This window comes from Humulus lupulus, chromosome 1 (genome assembly GCF_963169125.1).
Source record: "Humulus lupulus chromosome 1, drHumLupu1.1, whole genome shotgun sequence".
Taxonomy (NCBI): domain Eukaryota; kingdom Viridiplantae; phylum Streptophyta; class Magnoliopsida; order Rosales; family Cannabaceae; genus Humulus; species Humulus lupulus.
Genome location: NC_084793.1, coordinates 284849571 through 284876257, shown reverse-complemented (window position 1 = coordinate 284876257; position 26687 = coordinate 284849571). Strand labels below are relative to the sequence as shown.

The 26687-nt window shown below is 34.9% G+C and overlaps 3 protein-coding genes and 1 non-coding gene across 6 annotated transcripts; 2 read left to right on the top strand and 2 right to left on the bottom strand.

The window, feature by feature from the left end:
- Positions 1 to 1839: 1839 nt before the first annotated feature.
- Positions 1840 to 3850, top strand: LOC133808009 (uncharacterized). The gene is made up of 5 exons (XM_062245845.1): positions 1840 to 1987; positions 2113 to 2303; positions 2401 to 2473; positions 3229 to 3294; positions 3536 to 3850. The coding sequence occupies exons 2-5, from the start codon at positions 2272 to 2274 to the stop codon at positions 3626 to 3628; spliced, it is 264 nt and encodes an 87-aa protein (XP_062101829.1). The 5' UTR covers positions 1840 to 1987; positions 2113 to 2271; the 3' UTR covers positions 3629 to 3850.
- Positions 3851 to 4371: 521 nt separating this feature from the next.
- TRNAM-CAU (transfer RNA methionine (anticodon CAU)) lies at positions 4372 to 4443 on the top strand. Its single transcript has one exon. It is a non-coding gene; the product is annotated as a tRNA-Met (tRNA).
- Positions 4444 to 4574: 131 nt separating this feature from the next.
- LOC133807956 (glucan endo-1,3-beta-glucosidase 12) lies at positions 4575 to 6676 on the bottom strand. The gene is made up of 3 exons (XM_062245841.1): positions 6266 to 6676; positions 4919 to 6139; positions 4575 to 4809 (listed from the first exon to the last, which is right to left on the bottom strand). The coding sequence occupies exons 1-3, from the start codon at positions 6324 to 6326 to the stop codon at positions 4778 to 4780; spliced, it is 1314 nt and encodes a 437-aa protein (XP_062101825.1). The 5' UTR covers positions 6327 to 6676; the 3' UTR covers positions 4575 to 4777.
- A 2996-nt stretch (positions 6677 to 9672) lies between these two features.
- On the bottom strand, positions 9673 to 12679 carry LOC133807972 (uncharacterized). Of its 3 annotated transcripts, none has more exons than XM_062245844.1 (5): positions 12372 to 12679; positions 12127 to 12284; positions 11771 to 11837; positions 11447 to 11548; positions 9673 to 10380 (listed from the first exon to the last, which is right to left on the bottom strand). In XM_062245844.1, the coding sequence occupies exons 1-4, from the start codon at positions 12501 to 12503 to the stop codon at positions 11450 to 11452; spliced, it is 456 nt and encodes a 151-aa protein (XP_062101828.1). In that variant the 5' UTR covers positions 12504 to 12679; the 3' UTR covers positions 9673 to 10380; positions 11447 to 11449. The 3 variants fall into 3 exon arrangements, with proteins under 3 accessions (XP_062101828.1, XP_062101827.1, XP_062101826.1); XM_062245843.1 differs by lacking the exon at positions 9673 to 10380 and adding an exon at positions 10856 to 11158 and having other exon boundaries at positions 12372 to 12677; XM_062245842.1 differs by lacking the exon at positions 9673 to 10380 and having other exon boundaries at positions 10856 to 11548; positions 12372 to 12678.
- Positions 12680 to 26687: the final 14008 nt, after the last annotated feature.

Here is a 26687-nt window from a genome sequence, read left to right as displayed (position 1 = left end):
AAATCAAGTGTGAAGTTTAAGGCTTGTAATTCCGAGTTTAATCATTGCTTGTAAAACATTCCAAATTCATTCTTTTTCATCTAAATGTCTTGAAAATCCTAAAAACATAAAATAAACTAATTAAACATATATAAATAAATCATCAAGTGCATAGTCATAGAAGAATAATGAATTAAAAATATACAAATTCGATACTTATCATCTACAATCATAGAAATCGATTATCGCGGGCACTGACAACATGTAGAACAAAGACAAACGAGTAACTGGAAAACCTTGGGACACTGGGGTGGTGCTAACTAAAGGCACTTCGATGGTTAAGTCAATAAACTTGCAAATAAAAATAGCAGAAAGAAAGAAATAACAAGTAAATGCAGAGTGTAGAAAGAAAGTATATAGTTTGAGAGATCAAAAGGGGTATGGGAATTAGAGTGTGGTTCTGAGTATTGAATGTAGTAGTAATGTCCTACGAAGATTCTGTTCCAATTAGTCTATAGTCACAGTCTACCCAAAAAATTGTTCTTCTCAGCCTCCGAGGAGTCCTTTTACAAACCTCTCCTGAGAGTCGTTGCTCTCCTCATCATGGATCCCTAGAGAAACAGTCTTCCCCCTATTTCAGAGGAAGACTACTCAGTTGGAGAGTGACTCATTCCACTTTGTCATGTGATATTAAGCAGTTAATCATTATTTTCTCTCTACCACGTGGTTTAAGTTAGCGTTCATCCTTGTTGTGGATGAGTGCTAACCTTATGGGCTCGAGATTGTAGACTTGATCTGGGTAGGTGCTAATTGCTTTGAACTTGGGCTTATTGGTCCAAAGTCATTAGAACACATTTAGGCTGCGCTTTGGATCTCACTATGAGCCCATGTTGAGTCTAAGGAGATTTTGGCCTCGACATAAAGTTAAAAACTAGCTAAACGGTATTAAAAAAAACTAAAATTAGTAAAAATGTTTGGGTGTGATTAGTAGTTGATTTGGAAATGATTTTATGATTTTGAAAACTCAAAATTTGTGGGACCTACCAAAATATCTGATTGGTAGATTATTTTTTAAAACTATATCCTAATCAAAATTCTAATTTTGTGTTGTAATTTAGAAAACAACGATTTCACGTTTTCTCTATTTTGTGATTTTTTCTTCATAAACTTAAAATTAAAATCAGGGTTTGTTTGTTCTCTCTACTCCTATCATTTGTATCATTGCTTGTATTTTATTTTATTTTTTGCCAATTTTTATGACTTGAGTATGTTCCCACTAGTAATAAGGTGTTTATGGAACATTGTATGACATTTAGGATGCACAATTCAAAAATAAGTTGTGCTGGTATTTTTATAGATGACAATGCAATATTGTTATGAATTTAATCAATAATTATTATTAAATTTTAATTTATCAATATAATTAAATTTTACTTAATTAAATCTATTGATAAATCAAAATTTAATATTATACAACCTATGTATATAAAATTAAAATAATATTCAGATTCAACTGTTCCAATCACATATTCAGTTCTATTATATTTTCAAATTTAATACCAATCACAGATTCATTTTTTAAAACTCAAAAACAGTTTACTGACATTGAACCAATCACATTTTCAGAAACATGATTTTAATCCCTAAATTCATATTTTCATTGTAGAATCTCACTTTTCAAAAATACAGTTTTCTAATCAAGATTCTTAAATTCTCCCCTCATTAATAAAATGTAAGAAATGGGCTCATTTGGATATTTTGTGTAAAAATATTAAAAGTAAAAGAAAAAGAAAAAGATAAAGCCCAAATATCTAAGGAATGAAACAAAAAGGCCCAATCCAAATATTGAATTTAATTTTTTTTTAAACCGCAGAGCTCTTTTTCTGTTGCTTTGATATGGCACTTCTTATGACCGCGTAGGGAGCAGTGAATTTGAAGGAAGGAGTAACCGTCCAAAACAGTGTCAGTAGTTGGTAACGTGATGCGAAGCTCGCGTCTGAGCGGCAAGGTGTGACTACCACCCTTTCCTTTCCTTTTTTTTTCAACATTGATGTCTGATTATATGGGTATGTGTAAATTTTGATTTTGAATTCTTTTATTTTTCCTTGTAAATCTGAGTATTTCTCAATTTAGGTTATAATTTATACCTCCGACAACCACAAACGACGCCATTTTAGTGGTTATAAAACAAAGGCGTCATAGGTAACGCCACAACCCATTTCAGCTGTCAAATTGTATAGCTTAATTCACAGCAGAATTAGGGTTCCTACGGATCTCACTTCCCCAATTGAAATGGACTCAAAGCACACAGGAGATGTTTTCAAGTAAGTTTTTCTTTTTAATAAGTTTTGAGTAATTTTGAATTGTGCCTCTTATATATGGTGCATTGACGTGTTCACATTTAATTTACTGGGTTTGCAGGCATTTGGAGAAGCAAAGCGAGCTCTTAATGGAAGCCTATAGATCAATGTCGCATGAACTGCATAAACTTCAGGTTGTTCCTCAACTAACCTTTTAATTATTATCTCGAAGATTATATTGCTGTACTTTAGCATTCTAATTTTGGTTTTGCTTACTTAATCGATTTGAAAAAGATTGATAATTTACACTTTACAGTACACTTAATGGCCTATTTTAACAAGTTTTTAACTTTTGCAAAATACAGTTTTTTATTTATTTTGTAGAGATCATAAGAACATTGTGTTTATTCCTTTGTGGAGCTTTTCCTTCATTCACTTTCTAAGATTTATTCCCTTTTAATATTTATAGGTATAAGATGATAATTTTTGTGCATTTGTTTGCTTAGAAGCATTGCAAAGGGGCACCGCAAGCACTCGGCTTGGAACACTAATAGAGGTTGGTTGCATACCTTTGTTTGTGTGCTGCCCCTTTAGCATTGTTTGCTTGCTTAGTGTTACGGTTTTGTTTTTTGTGTTGATATGTATAAACTTTGTTAAAAGGGGATGTGGTATAAGTGGTTTCTGGGTTTTTTCACTCATTTGAGAGGTTTTAACTACACTTGGTTTGAAACAAAAGTTAAATGAAAATGTGTCAACTCAAAGGAGGCAACTATTCCATGCTTACTCTAAACGAACTTATGGTCTTTCAATTAAACCTTGTCTTAGGCTCTTAGCCAAAATGTATTATTCTTCATGCAACATTTTATTCAAAGTAGAATTATTTATGCCAAATTTTTTTGCTTCATAATTGTGTTGAACGAACTCATAATTTGACATCTACAATTTACAGGTAGAGGAAGAAATGTTAATGCGCAAGTTCTATGAGATAATGTCTGCTCATGGTAAAACTAAGCAGGTACCGTTTTGCCCCCCTGCCCAATTTATGCTGTTGAATCATTTATACTTTGTTTTATTTATTCTTTCAATCAATCTTTTCTGGGTTGACATCTTTCTCCCACAAAGGGCTTAGTTAGCCGTACTTGAATGTAGTTCAGTGATATTTTCTTCAACTTTGTGTAACTATTATTAAAAAAGCTCAAAATAGATGTTGCAAAGATCGCCATTTCTTCAACTTTATGTTAATCCATCTTATGCAGATTGAAGGTGGTAGTAGTAATGTTTCAGATGACAGAAAAGTTGGAGACTCCACTGCGTTAGTTGTTTCGACTAACAATGAAGAACAAACGTGAAAAGCGAAAAGTGCAAAGTGATCCTCTTTTAAGATTTTACTTCATACGATGTTTTTGGACATAATTGTAAATGCTCTATATATGTTTGTCATTACTGAGAAGAGATTGCCATGGAGGATGATCTATGTGACTGAGTTATTTTTTTTGTAATCGGGATTGATTGAGGATTTTAAACCAATGTAATGCTTGCGTTCCATATAAAGTATCAACATTTTTCATTTATTTTCTCTCACAAGGGTTGGAATTCTGAATTTTACTGCTGTTTTTGTGGTGGTGGTGATATGAAATCAGATTACCAATCTTTCAATTGAAACTCTTTATATGCGTTAATTTTCTCCGGTTGTTGGTATATGAATTTTTTAATTTATTTATATTTTACTTAATGTTGTAATAAGATACAAAAAAACTAGTAATGAGTACACTTTTTTCTTTCTCGTGTTTACAATAATGAGTTGAAAACTTTGTTTTTCATTTGCCATAACAATTAAATAATTAAATGGTACAAAGTTTAAATTGGAAAACTATTTGATACAAAGAATAGCTTTCCTTAAAATAAGAAAATAATAAACCTGAGACCTTGAAAATATTTGATTCCGCTAATTTGACAACACTTCTAACTTTATTTTAAAATGATAATAATAATACTAATTCAGTCTTTTTTTCCAGTTGAGTTAAAAGTAATTTTGTAGATTAAACAATTAGAGTACAATTATTTAAATTTCGATTGCTAAACATATCAACAAATCAGAGTGGCGCAGCGGAAGCGTGGTGGGCCCATAACCCACAGGTCCCAGGATCGAAACCTGGCTCTGATAGATTAGAGTAGCTTCCCTTGCCTATTTTTTTTTTAATTTCTTAAGAACAAAGGGGCTTATTAATTCTAGGCAATTCTGATTGTTCTCAAGTTATCTGTTAGCCATGATATTTAATGAATAACACAAGCGCATATTATCAATGGAAGTAGCATAGCTCTAGATATAAATAAAACAAAAAGAGTATTACATGGACGTATAGAGTAATATTTAGTTAGGATAATGTACTCAAATAAACTACCAATCTAATCACTACAACTAAAACGACCAAAACAACGAAGTAATCTTAGAATCAGAATTTTAATCTTGTCTCAGTTGCCATTGCATGGCTTTGTCTTCAAGTGAGCACAAAACGACAGTGAAGAAAGCCTGCAAAATTATACTCAATGTTAAAAAAAAAATTGCTAAGAATAATTCTTTAACTAAATCAAAATGAAGATACACCGCTATAATTATGCCTAAGCGAAAAAAAGCTTACTTGGGTCGTTGTTGATTAACATAGCAGTTCCTCCAAAGCTACAAGTCCCACCAGTCCTTTTGTGCTTCTGCCAGTAGCTATTGAAGGCGTAAGAAGCATGAGCCACAACAGTGTCTGGATTGTAACAATTTCCTTGTGGCAATATCTCATTACAGTCAGCTCCACCTTCTCCACAAGCATAATCAATGGCAGCCTGAAGTGTATCAGAAGGGACAGTAGGCTTAGCCACGCACCACAGCTTATGGACCATCCCTATATGGGGCGAAGGGGCACCTGGGTGGTATGGTGATGGATCACAAGGAGGCAAGGTAAACCCATAAGGTGGACTCGCTGGCTCAAAAACTGGTGGACTAGCCGCTGGTTCAAAAACAGGGGGACTTTCTGGTGCATAAGAGAAAGAGAAGTGAGGTGGCGAGGCTATTTGGGCCAGTGGAGTCTTCATCTGAGGTGGAGAGGCTATTTGGGGTTCTGAAGATTGAGGGGGTGTGGCCACATTGGAAGGAATGGAGTAGCCGACAGAAGAATGGAGTGGCGAGTCTGCAACTTTTGGTAAAGGGTTTGGTCTGGCTGGAAATGGGTACAACACATTTGGATTCAAAGATGTTAGCTTCCTGCTCATAGGTTTAGACTCTTTAGGGGTGTTGTTGACTATCACATTAACCTTGTTAAGCTCAAAAAGTCCAAGCTTTTTCATGCATTTTGAGTGAGAAGAGACCAGACTAGCGGTTTCAGCTGGTAAAGGAGTAAACTTTGGAGGAGATGGGTGAAGAGAGTAAGTGGAGTTTGTATTCTGAAGAAACTCCAGAAGGGGTTTGGTGAAACTTTTGGCGAAATCCCCATTAAAGTAAGTAGATTGTGGGTGCAAACAAGCAGATGAAAATGCAGCTGAGACCTTGATATCTTTCTCCAAACCCCACCTTGTAAGGGAGTGGTGAATGTTCTTGACAGATGGTAGTACCAGCGAAAGCTTATGCTCTTGACCTTTTTGGCACAGAACAGTACCACCAACAACAATGGTGGTGAACCGATTGGCCGGGTAGTAAGCCAGAACCTGAGTCCTGAGCCAACTCTCTGCCATTAAAACACTGCTTGAAACCCCATGAAGGTCTTCACTACTTACAGAAGCAGCAATAGGTAAGTCAGAATGAGACGACGCCGTTTTTGGCACTTCTGGAGTAGCAATGTAAAGGTTAAGGAGTTGAACAGATTCTTGACCAGCACCTGAGAAAAGCAATAGTAAGAATAATAAAAGATGAAGAAAACCCAGAGAGGTAAAGAGAAACTATACAAATAGTAATGTAAAATAAACTCAAAACAGGTAGAAGTAAATGAGAAAGCTTTGCTTACTAGTAAGACCCAAGAAACAGAAAAAGAAGATGGGAAAGATCAGTAAGACCATCTTCAACATTTTCGCTAAGTGTTACAAACACGGACCAGGATCTGAAGAAAAAAGATGACCCAGAAAGCTAAATATAGCGAGCTTCAAATGCTTAAACTACACCGAATGCTAAATTATGTGCTTTACTTAGATAGTGAGAGACTAAAGCAAAAATAAATAAATAGAGTTTGAGGACAATGCAAGCAAGTTGATACTCTAACGTTATCTTTCTTTTACTGCTTGTGAAAAATCTTCCTTTTCGATATACTGTAATAAGAAAAGGAAAAGATTTTAGCCCTTCAAGAGTACAACGGATACAAAGCCAGACAATTTGTTTGAACAGAAAATAAAATGAGACTTGGGCAAGGGGTTTTGGTTAGGTATGGTTTAACGTTTCCCAGTGTCCCAATTTACAAGGAGGCCATTTGTCCTTCCACTGTGTATTGGGACACGTGGCAGAAGAACAAAAGGTTGGCCTAGGAAATGTGAGACCCCATGACATAAAACCAACAGAGACCGTACCTCTAGAGATAAAGGTAAAAAGAGAGAGAGAGAGAGAGAGAGAGTTGTCGTTCTCCCTCAGAATCTCTTGTGGAATGGAGCTTTATTTTTGGCGGTGCCTTTGTCAAACGACGTCGTTCATGCAGTAAAGCAAAAAGTGAGGTTCAACGCCAGTCAACCAAAGCAGCGGCTTTCTTTCTTTCCTGTATTAACGACACCACACGACACGATAGGCATATTTTCATATACCAAAGCTAAGAAAGGCACAGGTCCTGTGTGAGTGGGGACCAGAACCGCTAATAAAAGAAAAGGACAAATATGGGACCCACCTGCAAAGTAAAATGGCAGCTTGTGGGCCACACTTTGATTGGCAAGTAAATGGGTGATTAATGGTAGAATAATTGATCTTTGCCTTTGGTAAAATTTGGGGGACACTTCACTCGGCAGTTGAATGGAAGGCTGGAACCTACACTCGTGAATCGTGATATCGAGCTATTGGGCCCATAAGGGAAATGATACGTGAATTCAAAACATGTGCACTCAAAATATCTATACTCCTTGTTCTAAAAATATCTATACTCAATTCTATAATGTTCATAATGTTCTAGTCTATATTTTAGATGTATGATTATTCTTGATTCATAAATACTAATACTATTTTCAAATGCAACATTTAAATTTTCTATCAAATTTAGTAAAAAATAATAATAAGTTAATATTATATTTAATTTAATATTTACAACTCTGTTCTAATAGAGTGTCAAAAAAATTGCAAATGTGTTATATTTAGCATATTTCAACAAAGTATCACTCCAATGGTATTTTAAAAAGTCTACTAAATTGGATTATCTATAATGCAACATGTAAATTTTGTGTCAAATTTAGCATAAAAAATTATTTAATGTTATATTTATCCCAATATTTGCAATTGTGCTCCAATGCACAAGATACAAATTAATATAAAAAAAGTGAATAATTCATTTGATATTTATTGAGAACATACAAAAATTAATTTTTTTTATTATTCAAACTATGTACTCCAAGAAATTTGACATTAAAACAATAAATAAAAAATGATATATAGTTGATCATTAATTGTCAACTACTAAATTATAATAATTAGTGATAATATGTTAAATAAAAAAGTAGCATTTATTGATGTGCCAAATTTAACTCATACTATATTTTGTACCAAATTTGGCACAAATTTAGTATGTACCAAATTTGACACAATTTTTGAAACACCATTGGAGTTATATTTTTTGTAAGATGTGTTAAATATAACATTGCACACTTTTTAGTACTCCCTTGAAAATGCTCTTACAGTTGTGCCAAATTTAACACAAAATATAGCATGAGTCAAATTTGGCACAATAATAAATGTCTTTTTTTTATTTACCATATTCCCACTAATTTATTAATTAACAATAAAAAATACCAGTTAGACCCATGTATTTTGCTCGAATACTCAATCGGCCCCTGTCCATACCAGTATTATTTTGTTTCATTTTATAAAACACTACTCAATAGGCCAAATCTAACATCAACTCATTTTTTTGTGTTAAATTTGACACAATTTATATCTTGCATTAGAAATGGTCTATGCATAAGATGCATAAAAGAAAAAGTTAATAATTCATTTAATATGTATTAAGAATATATAAAAATAAATCTTTTTATTATTTTTTATTATCCATGTATTCCAAAAAAATTGTCATTAAAATTATAAATAAAAAATAATATATAGTTAATAATTAATTATCAACTATTAATTATAATAATTAGTTGTAATATGGTAAATAAAAAAGTAACATTTATTGATGTGTTAAATTTAGCACAAACTATATTTTGTGCCAAATTTAGCAAAACTTTTAGAATGTGCCAAATTTGGCACACTTTTTGAAACAATGTTATTGAAACAATGTTATTGGAGTCAAATATTTTATAAGATGTACTAAATATAACATTGCACCAATTTTTTGACACTATTAAAGATGTTCTAAGAGCATCTTCAACTCATTACCCCATTATGGTATTGCACCAACACCAAAACTAAAGAATCTTAACACCATATTTTTTTTCCATTCCAATCACAACACCAAAAATTACACCAAAAATATATATATTGTTTTCCATTTTATGTTTGGTGTATTTGATTTTAATATTAGAATGTAAGTTTGTAATATTTTAATTATCTTTTGTATATTTAATCAATTTCAATGTTAATTTTATTTTCTTATAGTGTAGAGTAAGAATTTTCACATAAATTAAAATAAATTATATAAAAAATTAATTATGAAATATTTGAAATTTTATTTAAAAAATTAAATTATATATGTATTTATAATTTAAAAAATCCAACATAAAATATAAACTCACATAATACTCATATGTTAATATATATAAATATATATATATATAAGATATAAATATATTTATCTTTAAAAAAAAAATGCCGTGTGAACAGTGCACGGCATATATGCCGTGGCACTGTTCATCAACGGTAAATGCATACATTTTTGGAGTTGGGTTGGAGCTAGATTTGTGCTCTCCACGGCATATATTGCCGTAATCCCGTGGGATTGGAGATGGCCTAATACTAACCCCACTTTTTTTGTTTTTTGTTTTTTTTTTTTCTGAAATGTTACTACTAGCTACCTGAGCACTCCATGTGTAGAAAAATTTCCAATAAAATATAAAAAAATTACTCTTCATTTTATATTTATTTTTATTTCTACATATTGTAAAGTTTGTTTAGCACCTAGATTAGATTGAATTGAACTAGATAATTATTATTTTTATTTGACAAACGACCCAAAAGATTGAATTGAACTAGATAATTATTATTTTTATTTGACAAATGACCCAATACTCATTTATAAGAATAATGATTTAATATTTCACAATGACAATCCAATTCGGATGCATCCTCAAGAGAAGAGAGAACAAAGATAATAACAACTTCTGAATTGCTCTCAACAAAAGAAACTGTAAAGCCAAGCTCTAAATACTATTGTAAAGCATAAGAAAGAGCCAAAGCCTTTCCTCTTTAACTGCTTTGCATGAAACCATAAGAGAAAACAAAGGAGGAATTATCTATGCAAAAGCTACATTGAGAGAAAATCAAGAAGGACTCTTAGATGTTTTTTTGCAAAGCTAATTAACTTCTGAGACAAGCTCCTTATTTATAGAAGTTTGCAATGATACAGAGCAAACATAATTTACAAGAAGGCTAACCAATTAGTTGTTGATTAACAAATACAAAATTTTACAAACAGAAAAGAATTGTTGAAATAAAACTTATTCAGTTAAACCACTTGGTTTATCATCCCACTGAAGCGAAACAGGGTTGGAAACACCTTGAACTTGGATTTAAGATACTAAAATCGATCGATAGAAAATGGCTTAGTAAGTATGTCAGCAACTTAATCGATTGATGGAACATAACAAACTGAAATCTCTTTCGCAAGAATCTCATCATGAACAAAGTGCAAGTCTATTTGAATATGTTTAAAGCGCAAATGGAAGACGGGATTCGCTACCAAGGCTACAACACTATGATTGTCCATCCACAATATTGGCACTGTGGAAGAAGAAACTTGAAGTTCATTATATCATCAAACCGTTAATATTTTGGACGGAAGAGGCACAAGTCTACAAGTGCTATAGTTTTGATGATACTTTTTGGTCTAGTAGGCAAAAATGTACAAGTGCTATAGTTCGAAATAAAAAAACATTTTGTCCTTTAAAATAACACCACAAAACAAAGCCTAATTTCCCTCAAGTCCCCACCTACTTCCTTAAATGCCTTATAAACTATTTCGTAAACTAAATTATATAGTTTAATTTATTTATTCTAATTTTAAATAACTTTTTTGACAATATTAATAATTTTTTATCAAAAATTTCAACAAATCCGACTAAAATTTATGTATAATTTATTTTAATTAATAGTTTTAATATATATTTATAAGAAAAAAATATACAAATACAACATAAAATTTAAATCAAATAAAATAACAATTTAAGTAAGTGATTTCTAATTTTCAATCAAAATTGTAATCATTTAAATTATTATTAATTAATTTATAATAATATCTATGATAAAATAATTAGTAATATATATGTATGTATATTTTGTGTTATTTAGTGTTGTAGGCTAGAGTTTGTCCAACATAGTTTTCCATTGGACTCACATAGATGAGAATCTGATGGGAATCCCAGCTCTAGCTGACTATAGACAAGGGAATCCCAAGGTCTTCAATACATCCCATACATCTTCTGTTGGCCGCTTAAGGTTCTAAAGCACAGCTCATACGCAGAAGAAACATCTTTTAGCCCAAGATGCACTTCTATACGGCCTGGAGAAAACATTCTAGTCCAAATTTGCCTTTTAACAATTAAACATGTTCATATAAACATTAGTTTTTGCATGTAAACCAAGGAATTATGTGAAGCTTCCCTCACTTTCCAAAGATAACCAGCCACCCAACTCGCAAATGCCCAAGGACCATGAAGAAAGTCCAAAGTACAGAAAGAGAATCATGAAGAAAGTTTCGAACAGTTTCATATTGATGCAGAGGAAAAAATACCAAACAATCTGTGCATATATGAAGGCCCAAAGGTCATTACACCTTTATAGAACTCACCTTCTACACATCTTTGTATAATAACTGATATTTCGGAATTCGTTCTGGTGGCAAGGGACAATGCACAATCATCTTCCCTTTCATGGCTCCTCTAAAAATGGCCTGAAAAAAGAAATCCATCATTGTCTTAGTATGAACATAAGTAGATGTTCAAAGTTAATAGAAACTTTCATCAAATAGTTAAAAGCAAAAACAAAGAAAAGAAAGTTATAGTATAGAACCCAATAACAATAATCAATAGTAAAGAAAAAAAATTATAACATTAATAAATCACAGTACTTTCTTTGTGACCACAAAAAGATAGGTATGCAAAATGTTACATACCTCTACTACATCAATAAAATCTTGCTTTTGGTGAAATGCTCCAACCCATTTAGTATGATCAGCGGTACTGCATTAACAATAAAGAATATTAGTTAAAGAAATGGATTTCAAAATATCACTATTTCAGAGAAGAAAAGCAAATAATTTCATCTCCCACTTTCAAGAGAAAATAAAAAATAGATCGATGATAGTGTATTAACATACATATACAAATCCAATTCTATTGAACAGCATATATGATATGGCTTATCCAATTAAAATTTCAAGTCTAAACTTTGGGGTTTCGAAAAGGGGGTTCAAAAGCTAATCATCCTACGATTAAGAGAAATTATGAAGGGGAAGAAAAAATTAAATACCCAGAATCCATCTTCATGTGATGAGCATTGAAGAAAAAAATGGTGGAGGGTATGAAAGTGATGTCAAAATACTTGACGTAAACTTGAACATCTTCAGAATCAATATCTACCAGAGCCACACTTGCGAATTTAGAAACCTCTCGCGCTGATTTACAGAGCTGTGTTGAGAATGGAACAAGAATTAAGAAACAATTTTGTTTTTTCTTAGTTAAATAAATAAAATAATAGAGAAAGCAGAGACTTACGACGTCGTCGAGATGGAGACAGCCAGAATCAGAAGCTCGGCCGAAGCGGAGGACGAGGACCTTGTCAATGGTGTCTCTGATTATGGAGTCTACCTCTTTCTTCATCGTCAGAGTTCTCAGCAGGTAACTCATTCTTCTTTCTCTCTTTTTTTCGCCAATTATTCTTCTTCCTCTTTATCCAACGATTTATGTCTGCAACAAGTAAGTTTACCTATATATAAAAACTTCAGTTTACAAATTATTTCAGGTATGCGCATTATTTTAAAAAACAATATTACTTATAATGCACTTATCAGTATTCTTTATTTTATATCACATTTTCCTGTATCAAGTTCTTCAGTTGTAAGATATTTTTCAAAATCAATAGTAGAAATTGATTTATGACCTAGGGAAAAAGAATTATGACCCAAACTTTCTTTTTATCAATTAGGTCATAAATTGATTTTCGTTGTACATTTTGTAAAAAAATTTCTAATAAAAAAGAACTACATGATACACATTTAATAAATTTAAATTTGGGACCCAGGTGCACTTTTAATAAAAGATGTTGTCCTTTGTTGATATATATCCTAAAATAAATGAAAAAATTAAAGAACTTATTTATAAAAAATAATCACTTCCCACACGGAAAATAAAAATAATAGCATCGTTACTACTTATTTTACCACAAAAGCCCCCGTATATAACTTTTTTGTTACACTTGAGCCATTTTAGATGTTAAATGTTAGCTAAATCTGTTAAGTGCGACACACGTAACAACACACTATTAGCCACGTAGAGTTGTAAATGTGGGTCGAGCCGGCTCCCTATGGCCTATATTTTCGTGCCTCCGAATAATTTGGGCAGTATCGAGTCAAGCTCGTATATAAATTCATGTTGTGTTGGGTTGACCCATATTTGAAGGAATAAGCACAACAAGACTCATAGGCATGACCCATGTCGTGTCGTGTCGTGTCGTGCCCAAATTGGGTCGGTTGACTTTTGACTCATTTTGTTATTGCTAAAAAATGTGAGAAAGAGAATTAAACCCCTGCCTCTTCTTTAACAATTGATGAACTAACCGTCACTCTAAATACATTTCTTTATTTAAATTATAGTTTGAGATATTTTTTATATATTTTTCAACAATAATTTACACAAAATTATATTAAAGATAATTATTATAATTTGAATACCTACTAATAAATACTTGAATTGTTAACTCACAAATCTTAAAACAAATTAATATAGTTTTAATTTTATATTTTATAATTTATAATTATTTTAATTATAAAATCATAAATATTGTGAAAAATAATAGACTTTTATTATCATTTTAATTTATATATAATTGACAAATAAAAATTTATCATCATTACTAATGTCAAAATATCGGACTTTTTATCGTGTCGTGCTTTTTGGGCTAGTTTGTTTGTGCTTTTATGTCGTGTCTTCGGGCTTGTCGTGTCGCATCGTGCTCAGACCCATGTTGTGATGTGTCGTGTCATGCTAATTTGCAATTCATGTCGTGCTTGGCCCAAGCCCATATTTTTCCATGTCGTGTCGTGCGCGTGCCTCCTTAGCTTGTGTCGGTTCCGTGCTGTGCTAAAAAGCTCGACCCGTATTTACAGCTCTGCCACGTGTGAAATTCTTAATTATTTATTTAAAAATTATTTTTTAAATAAATTTAATTAATTAAAAAATAAAATTAAAAATTAAGTAATTTTTTTCCTTCATCTTCTTCCCTACATCCCCACCCTTCATCTTCATCTCCTTAATCTTCTTCCCTACATCCCCACCCTTCATCTTCATCTCCTTGATCTTCTTCTTCCCATTTCATAGAAAAAAAGCCTAAATCTTAATTGAAACACAAAAACTTAATCATAAACCAAGAAATGTTGACGGGAGAAGCTGCACAATTCCAGTGACCATAAGCATGATTCTGAAAGCAACTTCCCATCATAAAGATTTTTTCACTAAAATTGCAAAAACTCAGACATATCGATATCAAAGCATTCCCCAAACCAAAAAAAAAAAAGCAAAGATTTCCTAAACCCTAACATAATCATAACCAAAACTCATATACCCCACCATATTAGTTCATCTTAAACTCTTTCTCACTCTTCCTCATATCTCTCTCATAATAAGCCTTCAAACCCATATTCAAATCAGCCTTCAAACCAAAACCCAGATTCATTCGTGTAAACAACCTTCAAACCCAAACTTAGATTTAGACACCACAACAAAAAATTGAAAACCAAATGCAAAGTCAAACCACTGTCATCATTCATGAATCCATTTTCACCATCAAATCTTGTCACGACTACCGTTGCCCATCTCCCAGCCACCATTATCGTTCACAATGCCTCTGCCATCGTCATTCGTGAAGCATGCACCATCTCCGTTCGTAAAGCCCATCACTATCCATGGAGTCTAGAGGAAAAGGGTTGTGGGGGTGGGATTTTGCAAGACAATTCAGCTTTTGAGTTTTAGGAAATTAAGGTTCCAGTTCAGTTTAGGAATTCATATCTAGATGAAGAGGAATAAATGAAATGATGAAGAGGTCAAGGCTGGTTTTTTTTTTTTTTTGCTTTAATTTTTTTTTTTTCACTTTGTTTCATATTTATATTTTATGGAGCTCTTAGGTAAGGGCATCACTTTTGCCTCTACCGCAGGGGTATTTTTTCTTTTCGCTACTTGGAGAAATTATAACTTATTTTTTTTATGATGGTGTACATTATAGTTATAACAGACATCCTGCCAATTTTAAAGAAATTTAAAAAATTTACGGTACCGAAATCAGAGTTCAAATAATCTGTTTTTCACGCGTATAAAAAAAATCAGACACGGTGCAACAAACTGTTTGAACTCTAATTTCAGCATCGTAAATTATTAAGAATTTCTCAAAAATTAGAAGGATGCATGTTATAACAATAATGTGCGCCATCATGCAAAAAATATTGGGTTATAATTTTTCAAGTGCCGAAAATTAAAAACGCTCCTACAGTAGAAGTAAAAGTGATGCTCATACCTAAAAAAATTCATATATTTTATTAAATTAGTTTATTTCTTTTATAGGAAACATAGTTTTTAAATTTATATTTATTTATTCTTTGATTTTCGTTGACCACAAATTTGGCCAACGACACTGAGTCAAATAAACGATATGAAATTTATAGAACTAAACTAAAAGAATAAATGACACATTAGGGTTGTACTTTGGTCAGTTTAGTCGGGTTATAACATATAGTCAACCGACCCAATGTTGTAACTTGCCCAAATAAGAAGAAAAAAAAATGTAACTCATCCAATGAGTTGGTCGGGTTAACCCGCCTAAACTGAGTTTTTTTTTCTTTTTTAAGTGTTGAAATAATCATATTTTAATAAACTAAAAATATATCAAACATGTTTGAAGCTTAAAAACATTATTCTAATTTTATTATTAAAAACATACAATATGAGACAAACTTTAAAATATCAAACAAACATTCATCCTTAAAATAAAAATAAATATTCAACTCCAAAGTCCAAATACAATCAAAAATACTATCAGAAAGTTCAAAGTTCAAATCAACGAACATAAAGTCCAACATTCAAATACAAAATAGTCAACAAAAATTAAGTTCAAATACAAAATGGTCCATAAGCAATCATCTCATGATGCCATGAAAATGATCATAAAGAACCAGGAGTACTAGTAGTAATTTCACTTCTTGTGCGTGTAATACATGATTCATCTAGTTCAAATATGTTATCCATATTTTCATCTCTGACACGTGGCAACTCACAGTGACTGGCTCGAATGCTCATAAACATCTTTGGGGTATGTTACTCCCTGAGGCTACTATTCGGGGCGAGGATCCTCCTAGGTGAGGCCTTGTCTTTGACAATTAGTAGGTCGTGGGTGCCTTAGAGTTAGATTACCCTCCAAAGTTTGTCCTCGAAGGTGGAGTGTAACGACCCAAATTTCCTAATTAGGCTTAGGGCCTTGATTAGGGGGCCAGGATGGCAAATTATGGAAATATATGATTATGTGTATCATTATGCGAATATGTGAGTTATATCATAATATGACTTGATATGCATGTTTAGGTGTATTAAATATGCATGTGGGCCCATTTCTGTTAAATTGGGCAATTTTCATATTTTGGCCATTTTTGGTATATTTGGCATATATGTGGTGTAATGCTCCAAATTTCCTAATAAGGTTTAGGACCTTGAATAGGAGGCCGGGAGGGCCATAATTGATTTATTATAGTATTTAATGATTATATGCATGTTTACGCGAATTATATTATTAAATGATAGTGAATGCATGCATATGGGCTCATATGTTAATTATGAGGGTAATTTGGTAATTTGGCCACTGTGGGCGTAATTGTATGTTTTGGGTGCATGGTTGTGATTAATTAATATAGCCACATTATAAGGTGGATTGGTTCGAGCTAATCGACATGAGACGATCATGAGATGTAAGTGTTCGGTCTAGTCATAACGGGTTTAAGTTCGGGGCTCGGGGTGAGTCTCGGGGTAAATTTAATGATTAGAGCATTACCGGGAATTAAAGGGTAATGGGATATGATTTATTGGTATTGAGAATAGCGGGAATTGGAGAGCGTTAATTATAATTAACGAGATAGACGATAAAGGACGGTTTTACCCTCGAAAGCTTTTAGAGGGATTTATTTGGCTTAAGGGCATTATGGTCTTTTAGCCTTAAGGATTTATATCAGCCTTGGGAATTTTAGAAGGCTGTGGAATGATGATAAAATAGAGCCTATCCTCACCTCTCCCTTTCTCTCCCGTACAAGCTTCTTCCTTCATCCTTTCTTTGAATTTTGAGAGCCATCTTGAGGAGTTGAGCTAGGAGATCAAAGGTGGGAGCTAGGGAACTTGATTCAGACATTTAAGGGGATTCAAAATCGTTTTTAAGGTGAGTTCTAGCCATTGAATTTAGGTTATGCTCTGTTTTCCTTTTGGTTTTCAGCTTATGGTTTTTGATGTAGAAAGTGGGAATCAAGGGGAGTTTTTGTGTATGTTTGGTTGGGTTTTGATGAGGGGGAGTTATGGGTGATGTTTAGAGGATTAATTGTGTGTTTGGATAAGTTTTGGAACTGGTTTGAAGGCTTGGTTCTTGGGGAAAATGCAGGGGAGGTCGAGCTGGTGCGTTGCTGATTTTTGGCTGATCTGGGTAATGAGCCGCGACTTGGCTTTTGTGTGCCGCGGCCTAAGGTGGTTTCTAAGGCAAAAATGCCTCTGTCAGGGAGATGATCCGCGGCATGGCTGTGGTGAGCCGCGGCCCATCAGGGCATTTTTGGCTGAAATTGTGTTTTTAGCTTAGGGATGCTTACCATAGGCCTCGGGGTTGATCCTAGTACCCGGTTAAGTGGGGATTGATGTCCCAGAGGCTAGATATTGGTTTGGGAACTTATGTTGATCATTTTTATTGATGATACCTTATATTTGGTTATGAATAGGTGACCGCTAAAGGACTAAAGGTTGATCGTTCTCAATGGTCGTTCTTTTAATCGTACTAGCTCGACTTTGAGGTAAGAAAACTGCACCCTGTGTATATGTGACATGCATGGCTATTATGATGCATGTTGGTTGATTATTGAGTATGACATGCATGGCTATTATGATGCATGTTGGTTGATTATTGAGTATGACATGCATGACTATTCTTGATGCATGTTGATTGGTTATTAAGCGTGACATGCATGGTTATTATTGGTGCATGTTGGATTGCTGGATATATTGCATATGATGCATGAGAAACATGTGATTAGGACATGCTTGTATACTGAGTATGATATCGTTCAGAGCTTGAGCCTCTGTGTTTATGCATGGTCCTAATTGTACTAATACCTGTTTAGTAAGCATGCTGAATACCTTGTTTATGGATATGGAACATGTGATATATGATTGGTGGCATGACTTACCTGTGTATGACACTGACTAGTCAGGGACCCACTCTAAAAACAAGAATCATGCATTGAATGGCTCTATGGCATTAATGTTAGACCGACCCTAAGGTCGATGATTACGCATTGAATAGCTCCACGACATTAATGCGGGACCGACCCTAAGGTCGAAGAACTTATAAGCGCTTGCCTAGTCTATGACCAGATGTTTATAGCCAAGGTATATGACCCCGATGACTGTTTGTCACATGGCTAGGGGACGCTGTCCATAGCACGACTCTAGAGTCGGGAGGAAGGTTATGTTGGTGACCATTCACCATGCACCTGTCCTGATCAAACTTATGAAAGAATCACTTATCAGTTAAGCCCTGGTGACCCTATCGTCACATGGCTAGAGGGGAGCTATGCTCATTATTGTGACTTTTGGCTATTGTCACCTATTTGCTTGGACTGATAGTCCTGAACAGTTATTATGATCGTTGTTGATATTATATCATGCTTTATTGTGTTTTCTTGCTGGGCTTTGGCTCACGGGTGCTACGTGGTGCAGGTAAAGGCAAGAGGAAGCTGGACCATCTTTGAGTTGAAGAGCTTAAGTGTTGATGTGTACATATGCAGCTGCTCATACACCACGACCGAGGTTTAAAGTGGAACTAGGGTTGAACCCTGTTTTGCCGCTTAGAACGGCCTGTTGTAAATATTTTCTGTAATAAACTCTGAAACTATATTTTCGGGATCCCAATGTATATATTAAACGTTCTAGTGATACGTTACATCCTAACCAAAGTTTTAATCCCTAAACCGCTAATCACACTTAGTTCACGATTTTGGCCAAATGACTCGATTAGCGAGTTTAGCACTGTTTACAAGGCACACCGTAATGATCCCAGGAGTTGGGGCATTACATGTGGTATATGTGTGGTGCTTCATTATTATTTGGTTATGTTGGGGTTACTCAGCACGAGACAATCCTAGGAAGCAAGCTAGTGGGAAAGTCACAACAAGATTTCTACTTGACTCGGAGTGAGTTAAGGGATATTTAGCACATTACCAGGATATTGAGTAATGGGAATAAATATTTGATTATAAATTGGGAGTTAGCGAGATAAGGGGAAATTCTAGGAATTTTGACTATTTTACCCCGGGGGCGTTTTCGGGACCCCAAGCATTAGGATTTGCTTAAGGTTACTTAAGCTTGAAGTAACCTGTTAAGAATAATAAAAGAACGTTCAGAACGTTCTCTCTCCCTCCTGTTCCAATTTCGACACCCGATCGCATTTTCAAAGGAAACTTGAGTTTTAGGACTCGGATTCAAGCAAGAATCGAGGCATAGCGATTCTAGGAAAGATTAGAAGCTTATTAGCCAGAGAATTTGGTGAGAAATGAACATAATCAGAGGTAATTTAAGTTTTGAATTTCTGAGTTTCCGTTTCCTAGAATTTCTTAAGTTTTGAAATTTGATTTTTTGTTTTGAGGAGTTTTTGGATTAATTGAAACTTGGGTTTTGGTGGTTTTGGGCCATTGAGATGATTGGGAACTTTGTTTATGATATTTGGGTATGTTTGGATAGGTTTTTGGGAGGATTTGAAATGGGAAAATCGGAGTTTCATGGCTATGTTCATGGTTGGGTCGTGGCCCTTTTATTGTGTGTCGCAGCCCAGGCTTGGAAAAAATGAGGTTTTTGGCTGTTGGGGGCACTTTGGGCCGCTTCCCCTTTTTGTCAGGCCGCTACCCACGACGCAGATAGAGAGGGGTTTAGCCCCTGTTCTTGATCAGGCCGTGGCCTGGGTTTTTGGGGTCGTGGCCCAAAAGGGAAGAAATGGCCAAAATAGGTTTTTAGTCGTGGGAACTTAAACCTAAGGGCTCGAGATCGATCTTACTATCCAGTTTGGTAGGATTCATCGTCCCGGAGGCTAGGACTTGGTCCAGAAGTATTTATTTACTTATTTTTGACGGGATGCTATATTACGGTTGTGACTAGGTTATCGCTAGGGGCTTGGAAACAGGATCGTGCTTGAGGGTCGTTTATTGGTAACCAGTGCTTGGACCAAAGGTAAGAAAACTGCATCCAGTATGTGATGCATGTGATGCATAAGATACATGTAATTAGGACATGGCATGAATGTTGAATATGAGATTGATCAGAGCTTAAGTCTCTGTAAATGTGCATGATCATAATTATGGTAGTGATTGTTGAGTAAGCATGTTGAATGCCCTGTATTTGCATATTTGACATATGATATATGCCTGGTTGCATTGCTTACTTATGAGTGGAACTGACCTATGAGTTAGGAATCGGCAATGGTGTCAGTATTGACTGTGAAGTTGTGACTTATTAGTCAAGTTCGACAGTAGTACTGAGCACTGGTCGTATGGTATTGACTTATGAGTCAAGAACAGTATTAGCGTGTTTAACGCAAGCCGAAAAGATTAGATCTAATCGACATAAGCATTATCATCATAAGCATGAAATGCTTGACTGACCCTAAGTTCGATGAAAACAAAAACGCTTGTCTAGTCTAAAGGCTAGTTACATAGAGTCAGGGCTATAAGCTCAGGTGACTAAAACGTCACATGGCTAGGAGGGCATGGGACCTCAGAGATAGACTCATTAGTCATCTACACGGAGATAGACTCATTAGTCATCTACACATAGATAGACTCATTAGTCATCTATACAGAGTGTGACTCATTAGCCACCTATACAAAGTGTGACTCATTAGTCACCCACACAGAGATAGACTCATTAGTCATCTATACGGAGTGTGACTCGTTAGTCACCTACATAGGTGTTGCAAAAATTATAGCTACGCAAGTGCACGTATTGCAATTCATTAATAATCTTGGTAAAACCAAGTGTCGTCCTCAAGGACTGAATCACAAATTACCAGTCAACTAATCTTTTTGTTCTATTTGGTCAATTAAACTTTGATTCTTGTAAACAAAGCAGAAGCAAATATAAATTGCAAAAACAATACTCAAGAACTCAATAAAACAATAAGTAATAGCAAAACCTTGAATTTAAATAATGAGAGAGTAATTAGGGTATTTAATCTCATCAACTATCCTCCCTATTAATCCCTAATACAAATTACCAATTTCTTCTTATTTCTTCTTATTTCAATTAATGAGTTGACAAAAGCAGTTTATAATCATACTATGAATTATAAACTCAACCTTAAGTGAAAATTCCTTATATTTCTATGGTAAATTTAATCACAAAGACTGCAATAACCACAACAACTCAAAAAGATAGTTACACAATTAATCTAGATACTCTCGTTCCAAATTAGAATTGTGTCCTAAACAACCAAAGCAAATTCAAATTGCACTTTTCAGATTTTGATTAAAAAACATAAAGATAATGACTATAGATGACCAATCTATAATCAATCAATAAGCACAAATTGTAAGGATTGAAAGGAAGATGAAGAAGAAATGATAATGGCATTAGTTCATAATAAGGATTCAAGTGATTCAACTAATAGCCCTAAACAGAAAATTAGTTCATAATTGTCATTCTAATCAGAAATAAATTCAAGAACAACATAAAGAAATAGATGATAACTTGAGAATTCTCCAAGTTTTTCAGCCACCAAAACTATCTCACTATTCCCCTCTGTCTGTCCTCTCCGATTTTTCCCTTTTTTTTCTATAAAACCTAATTTTTTCGTTTTTAAGAGAGGCGAGCCGCGGCTCTACTTGCACCATGTCGCAGCCCGTGTTCCTAATTCTTGAGAATCTGCACCTCTAGGTCGCGACTCTCCCAAAGCCATGATGCGGCCCGTGTCTCTAATTTCTGGGATTTAGCTCTGCAAAGTCGCAACCCTTCTTTGTCGTGCTGCGACCCGAGTCTCAACTCTGAAACATTGATTCTGTTAAGAGGCTGGTCGCGGCCCTTAAGAAGTTCTTCAACTCATGCATTTTTAAGCCCGAAAAATCACCAATGTCTTAAAATCATTCCAAGATCCATTCTTTGTCGAAAACAACACCGAAACTTGGATATTTTTTCTCTTTTTGAACAAATTTCCTCCAAGTATTCGAATCTTCCTTTTTATTCACAAAAACTATAAAACAAACAAACAAAAGCGTAAAATCGCACTAAATGAAATAAAAATGACATAACAGACTACCTAAACACACCACATAACCATGACATAAACTAGACTTAACAAACTCCCCCAAACTTAACTTTTACTCGCCCTCGAGTAAAGATTGACTCTAAACTTTAAACATAACACACCACACACAGTTAAGCCTCCATAGTATTCACATCGCATTGTCCTCATTCACAAAATATTAACTGCATTTTACAACCAGAATTTCAATCCGATCACTCTAACAATTAACCTAAATGCCTCAATTGGAAATTAGAATATGATTTGAAAATTACAAAATGAACAATTAGAATGCATCATACATGTCTCACTCATACAACAATTCGCTAACCAATATTCAATATGCTTGCATACTTGCCTTTCTCCACTAATGTCAACAACACATGTTTTGGAATCAACAGAACTTTTAAGGTTCATAACATTGTGGCTTAGGTAACGGTAGTTGAAAAGACATTTAAGCTTCATTATACCATAAGCACATCAAAACCAATCAAAACAACCATCTTGCCTTTAATAATCATCCCCCAATTCACCAATTTTTTAACAATTGAGAAATCACAAAACAATGTTCCAACATCACCTTATTTAGTTATTTTTCACTCTTTAAGTCTTCTTTTCCTTTTTCATTTTCTTTTTCTTTTTTTTAGATTGATATACATAAATTAGTGATGTTGCAAGAGCTTTTACATTTCTCTCAATCATTAAAATACATCATTTATCTACATATTGACAATCTCACCCAATACAATTCACTTCCCCCAAACTTATTTCTAAGTTTATGGCATAATTAAAGGACAAGGGAAAATAGTAATGGGTACATTTTTGGCTTAATAGTGTGGTTAAACAATTAATCAAGCAAGTTAAGGCACAAAGGGGAAAACTAAGGATAAAATAATATCGGTAAGCTTAAAAGGCTCAAACGTTCCAACAAAATTGCCTAAATCATTTTCCAACACACATGTCATCAAGGATTTCGTCTCAAAAGACAAGCAATGCAAGTTCTATCCTATTCCACAATTCATTCATCATACCCAAGTAAAAACATGTATAACATATGCTAACTAATCACATTTACACAACATATTCAAATTTCCAAGAAGCATTAAAATTAATCAAAAGAGTAATCAAACCAAGCACACGGTTATTCACACAATCGCTATTTCACAAGTGATGACAGACGAAATTATTAAAGAAATTTCATCGGCTTAACTTTTCGACACAAAAGACAAAACTAAATTAAAAACATTAAACTAAAAAAGGAAATAAAAATGATAAGCCCCTCCCCCAAACTTAAACTTCACATTGTCCCCAATGTGACATGAAAACCATGGAGAGATAACTTACCTCAAAAGACACGCCACATCAGTATGGCGGTGGCGGTGGTGGTGGTGGTGGGTTGTATGGGTGAAACTGCGGTGGAGGGGTGAAGTAGTGTTCATCTGCAGAATCATCGTCCACCTAGTGACCAAAGCATTCAATTCTTCCACATGAACACGCCCATACTCATTCTGTTGTACCAAGTAATCATTATAATACTGATTTTGCGCATGATGCGACTGGATTAAATACTGATTTTGGCGGATGATATAATCCAGTCGATCATGCGTACGCTGAGTGTGTTCATCAATAGGCCTACCAAGTGCCAAATGTGATGCACTACTACTTGGTCCCCCCTCCTCAGTGGCCCCTGTACCAATTGGATCAATCTCCTCCTCGTCTTCACCTTGTGGACGTTTAGGGGCTTGGCCAGGTTATGGAGGCTCAAGAGTGGCTAGAGGAAAACCACGAACCATAGACTGAGTGATAGGCTTCATGGACTTCCAAATTATGTCTCTGTCAAGCACTAACACCTCATAAGTCTTACACAACTGAGTTATGAACGAGCCATGTGCCAAGCCAGCAGTGGTGTTGAACTTATTGATGTTGCGAATGCTATACCTAATTATTCGTCCCACATCCATTGATTCTCCCATCATGATAGCGTAAACCAAAATAAAACGCTCCTAATCAATAGAAGATACATAAGAGCTGGGCAGCAGACGAGCACTCACAAAATAAGCCCAAGCATGGGCAATTTGATTCAACTTCCAGCGGAATAAATGCTTTGGATCACCACCATGATAATGAGATCAAGCCCCTGGCAAGCTCAATGTTTCGGCAATGTTCATCTTCAATGGCTGGAATAGTAGGGAGATGGAGCAAAGTATTAAACGAATCAATGTCGGAAGGCATTGTCTTGCCTCAAACAAAATATTTTTGCTCATCAACTTGACTGGGGAAATTTGCATAAAACTCATATAGTTGAGAGTTTTTAGCTGTAATGCCCCAAATTTCATAATAAGGTTTAGGACCTTGATTAGGAGGCCGGGAGGGCCATAAGTGATTTATTATGTGATTAAATGATAATATGTTTGTTTAGGTGTATTAAATATGCGTGTGAACCCATTTTTGATTAATTGGGTGATTTTCATATTTTGGCCATTTCAGGCATATTTGGCATATATATGATATGTGTGTGATGCTTTATTATTATTTGGTTATGCCAGGGTTACCCAACACGAGACGATCCTAGGAGGTAAGCCAGTGGGAAAGTCACAATGGGATTTATTCTTGACTCGGAGTGTGTCAAGGGGTATTTAGAGCATTAACGGGTTATTGGGTAGTGGGAATAAATATTTGGTGATAAATTGGGAGTTGGTAAGATCAGGGGAAATTCTGGAGATTTTGACTATTTTGTCCCCGGGGGTATTTTCGGGACCACGAGCGTTAGGATTTGTTTGAGGCTACTTAAGCTTGAAGTAACCTTTTATTGAAATAAAAAGAACGTTATGTACGTTCTCTCTCCCTCTAAGTTCCACTTTCGTCTCCCGATCGCATTTTCGAAGAAAACTTGAGCTCTAGGACTCAGATTCAAGCGAGGATTGAGGCATAGCAATCCTAGGGAAGATTAGAATCTTATTAGCCGAAGGATTTAGTTGGGAACAACCCAATCAGAGGTAATTCAAGTTTTAAATTCTAAGTTTTTAAGCTTGAATTGGATTTTGTGTTTTGCTGAGTTTTTGATCTGATTGAGGCTTGGGTTTTGTTGGTTTTGGATCATGGGGATGTTTGGGAACTTTGATTTTGGGATTTAGATATGTTTGGGTAGGTTTTTGGAAGGTTTTTAGATGAAGAAATGGAGGTTTTTTGGCTGGGTTCGAGGTTGAGCCGTGGCTCTGTTCTTGGGCGTTGTGCCTCAAGCTTGAAGAAGCTAGTGGTTTGGGGCTGCTGGGCTATTTGAGCTACGACTCTATTGGGTAGAGCTGCGGCTCTAATTGCTGTCAGAGAAGAGTTTTTGGGCCTGACTTGAGTGGGGCTGCGACTCTAATGATTGGGGTCGTGGCTCAAAAAAGGAAAAGTTACCAAAGTGGGTTTTTAGTCATGGGAACTCAAACCTTAGGCCTCAGGATCATTTCTAATACCCGGTTTAGTGGGATTTGATGTCTCGGAGGCTAGGTCTTGGTTCCGGGATTGGTTTTAGAACTTGAACTCATCGGATCACCGTTTATGGTTGTGACTAGGTTATCACTAGAGGCTTGGAATCAGGATCGTGCTTGTGGCTCGTTTATTGGTAAACTGTGCTTGGACCAAAGGTAAGAAAACTGCACCCTATATATATGACATGCATGGTTATTCTTGATGCATGTTGGATGTTTAAATGTGACATGCATGGTTATTGTTGAGGCATGTCAAGTGATTAAATGTGATGCATGTGTTACACAAGAAACATGTGATTAGGGCATGCTATGAATATTGAATATGAGATTGGCAGAGCTTGAGCCTCTGTGTTTATGCATGATCCTAATTATGCTAGAAATTGTTAAGTAAGCATTTTGAATGCCTTATATTCAGATATTTGACATATGATATATGTATGGTAGCATTGCTTACTTGCGTATGGCACTGACTAGTCAGGGTCGGCACTGGTCGCGTATTACTAACCTAAGAGCCAGAAACGACATAAAAATCATGAACGCATGGCCGATAAAAGATTAGATCTAATTGATATCAGTGTTGAATGACTCTAGGAGCATTGATACTGGACCGACCCTAAGGTCGATGAAAATTATAAGCGCTTGACTAGTCTAGGACTAGTTACTCAGAGCCAGGGCCAAACGCCTATGTGACTGTTTGTCACGTGGCTAGGGAGTGGAATCCCATGGTTGTGACTCTATGGTCATGCGGTAGGTTATATTGGTGACTAGTTCATCAAACACCTATCTTGTTTAAGCTAGTGAAATGATCACTTATCTACA